Here is a 10,112-nt window from a genome sequence, read left to right on the forward strand (position 1 = left end):
TTAAACGTCTAGTTTTGATTTACATTTGGTTGAGTTGTCAACTAACGTGAATTCAACGTGAAATCAACAACAACAAAAATTGACCATGCCATTGGATTTAGGTAAAACATTTGGTGGGAAAAAAATGTATGACTTTTAGCAAATCCAATCATTTTTGCACTTTGATTCAACATCATCACATTGAGTTTTTTTGTTGAAATGTTGTGGAAACTACATTGATTCAACCAGTTTTTGCCCATTGGGTTCTGTGCAATCATGATACTTTATATCTTTATAGAATTATCTCACTTGATCCAATTTACTCCTGAGCCTCTAATGACATCATTTATGTTACTAGTTAGAGTGTGAGTACTTTTGAAATATTTTTGATTGTGGATGTTGGTTTATTGTACAGTACAACTACTGTATGTAAAATATAGTCAGTAATTATATGAGTTTTGAAGTATGTTTGAAATGTCAAGGCAGCTAACCGCTAGAGAAACATTAGCTGGTGTGTAGAGGTGAGTGGTTTCTAAATATGACTTGTACAATCATTCTCATGCTTTATAGCTTGCTCCTGAGGTTGACTTCTGGGTGGACATATATAATGTACTGTATATGGGGCAACAATCACTAACTCCAGAAAAATAAGTGTTGTGGTGGTTAGTGCCTCATTCCTGTACTCCCTGAGAGAGTTAACCATTATTATGGTAACATAGTTGCCAGCTGTGTTTAGTTGGAAGTGAGTAATTATATTTGCATTGCTGGTTTTATAATGATAATGTGTTATTTATAACAGCAATAATTTAAATCCACTCTCACATGCAATAGATAGGATACATGTCACGGAATTCCCCCCCCCCCCAATTTATTTTTAAGAATTACAGTAGTCTGGAAATGATTTCAAATTCTGTGTCCTATGAGATGTGTTCAATTCAAATGCAAGAATTGAATTGGAATCAAAGAGCAATTTCCCACTCAATTAAATTCTGACCCCAACACTGCACTTCAGAACATGTAGCCTATAGAGTTTACAACCCATAGGGTACATATTCTGAAGTAGGAAATGCAACAACAAACTATTCTCAATTTCCATTTAAAACTCAAGTTTTTATTCACAACATGAGCATTTCAGAGTTAGAATAAGGTTCTCCTGCATCTCTACATAGTGGATCAAACATGTGCAGCCTCCTGCTCTGACCTCATCACCCTTCCTCCTCCACACACACCCACCCAGTTGTGATGATGGCAAGCCTCTCTCTTTCTCTCCCTATTTGTTGGTATCCCACACACAGACTTCCACTGCCAGTGTGGCAACCATGCAATATTCCACACAGCCTCGCACTGCAATAGTAGAACCAGTCAACTCTTTATGGACTCTCTTCATGCCCCTACTGTTTGTCCCTAAAGAACCCTATGAAACTTTTTCCGTAAATCCCAGAATAGTTGTCTAACGTCTTGGCACACTTTATTGGTGCCCTCCTGTCGCTGCCTTGAGCAGAGTACACATAAATGATGAGACTATTTTCATCTTAATATTTATGAAATTCATTAAATCTGTTTTTGTAACATCTGTTATTAGGCTACCCCCCATGCAGCACACTGCAGGATAAGTGTTCACCAGTGGCGGTCGTGACGTTTAAGATGAGGGAGAACTTTTTTTTTTTATGAGCATGGCTTTATTTCTATTACAGCATATTGAATGACTCTCATTCATATTGCATTCACCCAGTTCAATGTAACAGTGATAGGTTTAGGCTACTACATGATACTCTAATTGTCCCTATACCCATCATGAGGTTGCTACAACCCAGCCTATGAATGAAAGGTGGACAGGTTGAGATATAAATTTGAGTAATCAAGGTGACAGACAGTGACACATTCAATACCACCTTGCATACTCCTGCCTGCATCTGGCTGTTCTAATTGGTAATCATTAGTCTAACAGTTGCAAATGAGAGTTTCTATTGGACAAATTCTGGTATGTTCATCTCCGTTTGCTGTTGTCTAAGAAACATTTGTCAACAGAATCTGTGGAATTAATACACCCCTGACCACACTCAAACACAGTTCACTTTCACATCATCACATACAAACAGCATGATAATTTTGCTTGTTGTATAAATTCCTTCTTGCATCTATGCGCTCTCCTCCTCTCACCTTTCCCTTCACTTGTGAACAACACATCAGCTGTCTTTTCGAAGGCAAACTATATCATAACCGCTAACTGCTACACACAGCCTACATCGTTTTCACCATATTAGCTAATGTCTTAGACAACATAGCTACCAAAACTAACATGTTAGAAAACCTGCTACAATCATACAGTACAGTCTACAGTCAGCAAGCAGTTTAGCGGTTACACCGGCAGCCTCGTGGCATTACATCTATAAAACCAAAAGCTTACATTGACTTGGAAGAGTTCCAGTGTTGGATAGCCAGCGAGCTAACATAGCAACCCTCTCTGTTTGAGCCTGGTGTTTGAGTAGGCTAAGCTAGCTAGCGGCATAAGCTAGCTAAGTGAAAGTGAAATACAATGAAATATAGCTAGCTCTCTCTCTTTCTCTTGCTTCTTCTACATTTTTAAAGAAATGTATTTGTTCAAAACTGTTCAACTATTGTCTTTCTCTCTCTTTAAGTCAACAACTCATCACATGTTATGCACTGCAGTGCTAGCTAGCTGTAGTACATGCTTTCAGTACTAGATTCATTCTCTGATTCTTTGATTGGGTGAACATGTTTATTCATGCTGCAAGAGCTCTGATAGGTTGGAGGATGTCCTCCGGAAGTTGTCATAATTACTGTGTAAATCTATGGAAGGGGGTGAGAACCATGAGCCTTCTAGGTTTTGTATTGAAGTCTATGTACCCAGAGGAGGACGGAAACTAGCTATTTTCCGGCAACACCATGGTGCTACCGTACAGAGTGCTATTGAGGCTACTGTAGAACTTCATTGCAAAACAGTGTATTTCAATCAATTATTTGGTGACGTGAATATATTTAGTATAGTTTTATCTAAAAAAGAATAACTTTTTTAATCTTTCACTATTTTTGTTTTTATGAAATTCACTGAGAAGGATGGTCCTCCCTTTCCTCCTCTGTGGAGCCTCCACTTTCATTATACTAATACTCATTAATTAGTCACTTGTGTACAGTACAGTACAGTATACAGTACGTTTTACAAACATTCAGCTTTGCATCAGTTAGCCCCTCTGTGGGGCAACTGGTTTACTCTTTACTTCTTTTGACAAACACAATATGCTTTCTGACTGGAGACCTGCATTGTGAATGCAATTGAAAGTAATTGTAGATACTGTGCCCTACAGTATGAAATACACAACCATTCAAAAGTTTGGGGTCCAGCATCCTGGAGTCGCCTCTTCGCTGTTGACGTGATACTGGTGTTTTGCGGGTACTATTTAATGAAGCTGCCAGTCGAGGACTTGTGAGGAGTCTGTTTCTCAAACTAGACACTATTGTACTTGTCCTCTTGCACAGTTGAGCAAGGGGCCTCCCACTCCTCTTTCTAGTCTGGTTAGAGACAGGGGCACCGGTACCGAGTCAGTGTGTGGGAGCGAAGTGACTTTTACAACATTAACAATGTCGACACTGTATTTCTGATCAATTTGATGTTATTTTAATGGACAGAAAATGTGCTTTTCTTTCAAAAGCAAGGACGTTTCTAAGTGACCCCAAACTTTTGAACGGTAGTGTATATAAAAGTTAATCTACACAATATATCACCCACTTGCATTTTCACTGCACAGTAGAGACTCAAAATAACCTCTGTAGTGACATAAGAATTCGTCCAAGCCTCCATATTTATTTAGTTTCTTGGGTTTGGAGTGCAGACTGTAAACAACAAGCAAGGCTACAAATAGAATTTACACACTTAAGAATATAGTCACCAAGGGGCTGGGCCTCACTCCCCACGTCATCTCTGACCTTTTTCTGTTTACAGGAGGGTTTTGATTTCTCCTTTTTTTCACCATTCACACATAAACCATTCTAGAATCGTGGAGTATAAGGAGTATAAAATAGTAGCTTTTTGTCTTGATGAAATGGGGGTGCAGGATCAACATGCAGCTGCCAAGCCATAAAAGAATGGTGCCAACAACCAGCACCAATTGCCAGCTCCAGCCCTCACCTGTTTTTTTATTACGATTTCCACCTACATAAGGAACCAGGCTAGAAAATAGACCTGAGTTTATGTACTTTACTTCCGTTACTTAGAGTCACCTAACTGGGCACAGACGTCAGTTCAACATCTAGTTGTTATTTATTTGGTTGAGTTGTCAACTTTAATGTGAAATCAACAAAGAATTTTATCATATCATTGGATTTAGGTTAAAAGTTTGAAGAAATTCCCTTATGTTGATGACTTTTTTCAAATCCAATCAGTTTTCACATAGATTTTATTTTTTTTATGACGTGGAAACAACATTGATTCAACCAGTTTTGCCCAGTGGGACTGTACACTTATTATGTCTAGAGGTATGTGCAAACGAACAATGACAATGATGCCCTCTGCAGGATAAAAGTTATGTCAAAGCACTGAAGATAATGTAATCTATGTATACTCATGTACCATTAGGGGAACATACAGGGCACAGAGAAAGGTCCCTATGGAATATCTCAAGTGTCGTCTCGTTCTGATCAAACCACAATTTATAATAATCATTGCTAATCAAAGAAAGTAAAGAAATAGCTAAATGTAATCAGCTACATTCTGGGGGTTCTACACAGTTAAATTTCTTGAATTACTTTAATATTTTATATTTTCGCAGAGATGCCATTGCACCTCTTGGTGGCAGCATCCCACTTTCCCAGGATGCCTTTCTCCAGCAGTGGGTGGCACGCTAGGCCTGGGGGGCAGAAAAATATTGGAGAGGAAGCAGATACAGAAACGTGAGGGGTCAAAAGGAGAGGAAGAGATGAGAAGAGATCAAACTCATTCTGCTGACATGAGTTACTTTTAACACCTACCCTCAAGCTCAAAGTGCACAAAATGATCAAGGTGGAGAAATGGAAATAATGAGAGAGAGAGAGAGAGAGAGAGAGAGAGAGAGAGAGAGTGAGAGAGAGAGAGAGAGAGAGAGAGAGAGAGAGAGAGAGAGAGAGAGAGAGAGAGAGAGAGAGAAAGAGAGAGGGGGGGGGGACCTGGCCAATTCTTGTTAATTTACAGCTCATTATATCCAACAACTTTTTGTCTATTATTCTTACAAGTTCAAGAAGTTAACCATGTTCCTCAGTGATCAAGATCTTAGTTAAACTGCCCCCAAAGTGAACAGAATGAGGGTTCACATGAACAATCAGTGTTAATTTATGATCTGTCATTCACCTCACTCAGAGATGCTGGGATATACTTAATTTGGAGAGATTGGAACAGCTTGTGATTTGAGTCATTGGGATCTCTCTCATACTGAGCTTCATTGCAGTCTAATTAACCTTATTGCCGCATATGCTGTCTGCTCCCATTATACAGCCGCCATGGTGCATGTCTGTGTTAAAGAATGAGTTTTGACCCAGTGACCACACAAATTACTCATGCTCGTTTCCCATCTGGCTGCACCACCACTTGCCTCGTGACTCAGTATAAAGTCAGATGATATTGAAAAAAACTCATTCTCCTCAAAAGCATGAAAGCAATGTCTGCCTCAATCTGTTCTGTAATTTTAAGGGTAAAGATAATTTCTAGAGCATAACATAGTTTCTCAATGAAATACGCATTGGGCATCTTTTACATCCTTTCCAATTAAAACAAACATGTTTTACTTTCGGGACCATACAGTGCACAAAGCAGTGCCTGAAGCCCTTTTTATGGACAGTGCTGTCATTGTCTGAGAAGTTCATTTGGGAGCTCTTGTGGATATGGGAGTGGAATTGCTGTGTTTTCTTTTTTATTTCATGCTGTCCAAAAGCAACAGTTCTGTAGAACATTAATAATCTATGTATCCTCCATTACTAAGCAAACATTCAAACCTAGGCCTATGAGACATGAAGCAGTGGACTTCCACGGCATGGAAGGACATAAAGTAGGAAACTAACATGCAGGATCAATATTAAAATTAAATACCATGCCTGTTTAGGTATTTTGCCCAAATATCCTATATAGGCTAAGTACTGTTACAATAATTTTACAATAAAACCGTTTACTCCAAACGAAAAACATTTTCAATGAAAACGAGAGTTTCAGGTAGGTCCCTCATCGTTTCGTTCCATTTTCTCTGTTTGCTTCCATTAGGGACCTAGAGTAAACGGGAAACGGTTTCCTTTACAAAACGTTTTGCAAATCCTACTAATGAATAAACCTCGGGGGCGTATTCATTACGGAAACCGGTTACCATCAATAAGTAAATGGAAGCAAACAGAGTAAAACGAGAGGTTATATTGACAAATTCAGGTTTTGCAACAGAATTGGCAGAATGAATACACCCTTGGAATCTAATTCTAAAACAAAGGTTAAGGTTTTATTTTGGAAAGGTTTTGTGCTGATTTAAATCAAATATGTGACACCAAATTTATTGTGTAGGCTAAATATGAAAATTAACATGTAAATTTAAGTGATTATCAATGCGTTCAGATCTGGGGAATTCCTTACCTATTTTCCCACAATGCAATAGGCATGTAAACAAAGGACAACGACAGGAAGGGAGACTGAAAAGTTCTAGCTAGATAGCTAGCATTAGCTAAGTATAGCTACAAATGTGCAACTTATTAGCTACAGCAGTTCTGCAAGGAATATTCAAAAAAATATATAACGTTATTTAGCTAGCTTCCTAACCAGTTAGACATAGTTTGTATTGCTTTTTCTACATTGTATCGTGTGGGATCTCTAAAGCCAGTTAGCTAGCTAGATGCCTGGCTAGCAGCCTGTCAGAAGCTAGCTAACGTAGTTAGGCAGTAACGTTAGCTGTCAAAACCAAGCCAAGTGCTTTGATTTCCCAGCGAACTCAAAATGCATCGATCTTGACAGTTTACTGGGAAAACCGTTTTTAACAGAGGATGACAGGTAATATCAAAAGTTAATCGAAGTATGAAAGAAGCTAGCCAGCTAGCCCTCTTTGTTTCTTGGGTGGCCACCTTAGCTGGCTAGCTAGCTAGCATCCAAACACTTGTACTAGCAGCAGGATGTACCTGTAGTGTTGGGCTTCTTCATAGATATCGCCAGCAGTTGGAAAAACAGGCTACTGTAGAAAGGTAGCTAGCCATGATTGATAAGACTGCGGTATTCGAAATGTTATGACAACTACTGAGGATATGTATTCTTTGTCTTGTCTTGATGTGGAATAAATTTATGGGATTTTTTTCTTCTTCAGGGATGACTGCTTTTGAAGGACAACCTTTGTGGCCATCCACACATCTATGAGATCCCCACATGTCTGAGGGACTTCCAAAATGAAGAAAATTAGTCTGAAAACAATACGAAAGTCATTCAACCTAAAAGGCAAAGAGGAGGGAGAAGATGTTGTACCACAGCCAAATTCAGATACCAACTTTTCAACAGATTCAATGTTTGGAAAATGTTACAGCAAAGAACTTGTTTGTGGCGATTTTGATCACGAGGAGAAGAAAGGCCGTAAGAACGGCTCAAAAAGTGAGAGTCTTATGGGATCACTGAAAAGGAGGCTTTCGGCAAAACAGAAAAGTAAAATAAAAGAAAGTTCCACATCCGTAACCTGTGAAGATGACACATTCTCGTGCTCCTCAGCACCCATTTTCTTTAACGACGTAAAATCACAGCACCATCTAAGATCTAGTAGTCACCATTATAGCCCCACGCCATGGGCCCTCAGGGCAGCGAATTCTGAGGATACATGCCTTAGAATGGATGGGAAAGTGAAAGCTATGATACACTCATCAGACCCCAGCCCATCTCTTTATGGCATTCAGAAAGTATTCCCTGACCCCCAGATGGATAGGCCTTTTCAGGATTCATCTGAGAGCACTGAGCCTCAGAATTGTGATTTGCATCTAGATATTGATGTTGAAAATGTGCCTGCGATTATTGGACTATCACCTCAGAACTATATTCACTATGCAATGCCTTTAGATGATGACCTTGAAAAAGGCTTGGATAATTCCTCTCCAATAGATGAGGTGCCTCAGCCCGAGGGCTTCCCTCCTCATGCAGTGGAAGACCCCATTGACCAGGAGGAGCTGATGTCACCAGACATATTCATGGACCCATCAGTGAATAGACTGCTCTATGAATCTGCAGGTGTCTTTATTCCAGACTCTAGAATAGATTATCCTCTCTCCCCTTTGCTACCTCAGCTACCTGGCAGTCACATCCGAAGGAGTTTCCAAGTATATGGTGGTTCTTCTCATTCGCATGGTGCAGAGAGAGTAATGCACCATCTCAACTTTGACCCCAATTCAGCCCCTGGCGTTGGCAGGGTTTATGATGCTGTTCAGCACAGCGGGCCCATGATTGTAACCAGCCTTACCGTAGAGCTAAAGAAACTGGCCAAGCAGGGTTGGTACTGGGGTCCTATAACACGTTGGGAAGCTGAGGAAAAACTTGCTAGCCTACCAGATGGGTCATTCTTGGTGCGAGACAGCTCAGATGATCGTTATCTTTTGAGCTTGAGCTTTCGTTCACAGGGTAAGACCCTCCACACCAGGATCGAACACTCCAATGGCAGTTTCAGTTTCTACGAACAGCCAGATGTGGAGGGTCACATATCAATAGTGGAACTCATTGAACATTCCATCAGAGATTCTGAGAGTGGAGCCTTCTGCTATTCACGATCTCGTACACCAGGGACTGCCACGTATCCTGTCAGACTGACAAACCCTATCTCAAGGTTTATGCAGGTGCGTTCCATGCAGTACCTCTGTCGGTTTGTCATCCGTCAGTACACACGGATTGACCTTATCCAGAAATTGCCTTTGCCAAACAAGATGAAAGATTACTTGCAGGAAAAGCACTACTGAAGAAGATCAATGAAACCCAGTTGGACTTTCTTGCACATTTTAGATCAGCAACATAATGAAATAGGCCTAGTTTTTAATCTTTTGGACATGACCCTAACCCAGTGATGTGTCCACCAGCCAATGCCAGTAACTGACATGTCTTGTGAGCCATACAGTTATACTCCCCACCTCAAAGCCAAGGATTGAAGCTGAATCTTGATCAGCTTTTTGTTACATTTAATTATTTCTGTAAATTCTGTTTTGATAGACCAAGTGTTTTGTTATATAAAGCATGTAAAAAGAAAGAATTTCGTACACTCTATGCTCCCAACAATTTGGGTACAACCAACATTTCAGCACCCTGCTTTCTTCAGGGTGTCAGTCAGTCAGCACCTCTGCAAACATTTTTGGGTGTGCGCCATCTCATGTTTTTTACTAGACTGTTATATAAAGCACATACATTATCTAATCATTACTACACTCAACTTTTCCTCATTATCCTATGTGGTTTGTTGTCCTACATTAAAACAGTTTTTGTTAGGGGTCTGTAGCTAGTATGATTTTGATACCTGAAAGTCGCCTCTGCTGAGTCTTTAGTTAGAATTTTTTTCATTTGCCTCATTGATGGTTACTCATTGCATGTGAATTACATTGCGTATATGGAGAACTAATATTTGATCACCACACACCTGAAGCTGATTTGGGAGAACTAATCGGCATTGACTGTGTATAACCATATAGGGATAATGGCTTGTTTTTGTAGCCTTAACTTGACTGTTTGCCTGTCACTAAGTATAAGGAAAATTGCTTCACCTTGTTACTTTCCAGATCATGAGTTGCTACCTATGGTAAAATACTTGGTATCACCTAAACATACTTTTATGAACGGCTGTAAACCGTTTTTATTGCACATCTTGAATGCAGTTAAAGGAGGGGTGTTTATTACTGTTAATAAAAGACTTATTCACAGATAAGTCTGTATATTGTTAATCATCATACAGAAAGTTTTCGTTTGAAAATGTGACTCTGAACTTAAAATGACGCAATACATATTTAAAATGTCCGGGCTTCTCAGTCTACAGAGATCACGAATCCTCCAGTTAAAGTGTTAAAACTTAATCCCACCCCGTCTTTGCCAGCTACTCCCTCTTCTCAACATGCCACTGGATCCTGTATCTCTCAGGCGACTGAAAAGTAGCCTCAGCCTTGCCAGC

At 39.8% G+C, this 10,112-nt stretch overlaps 1 protein-coding gene across 1 annotated transcript; it reads left to right on the top strand.

The window, feature by feature from the left end:
* Positions 1–6,593: 6,593 nt before the first annotated feature.
* LOC109875138 (suppressor of cytokine signaling 6) lies at positions 6,594–9,888 on the top strand. The gene is made up of 2 exons (XM_020467357.2): positions 6,594–6,991; positions 7,299–9,888. Exon 2 carries the CDS (start codon positions 7,378–7,380, stop codon positions 8,917–8,919), a length of 1,542 nt encoding a protein of 513 aa, XP_020322946.1. The 5' UTR covers positions 6,594–6,991; positions 7,299–7,377; the 3' UTR covers positions 8,920–9,888.
* The last annotated feature ends 224 nt before the right edge of the window (positions 9,889–10,112 follow it).

Source organism: Oncorhynchus kisutch, linkage group LG30 (genome assembly GCF_002021735.2).
Source record: "Oncorhynchus kisutch isolate 150728-3 linkage group LG30, Okis_V2, whole genome shotgun sequence".
In the NCBI taxonomy this organism is placed as follows: Eukaryota; Metazoa; Chordata; class Actinopteri; order Salmoniformes; family Salmonidae; genus Oncorhynchus; species Oncorhynchus kisutch.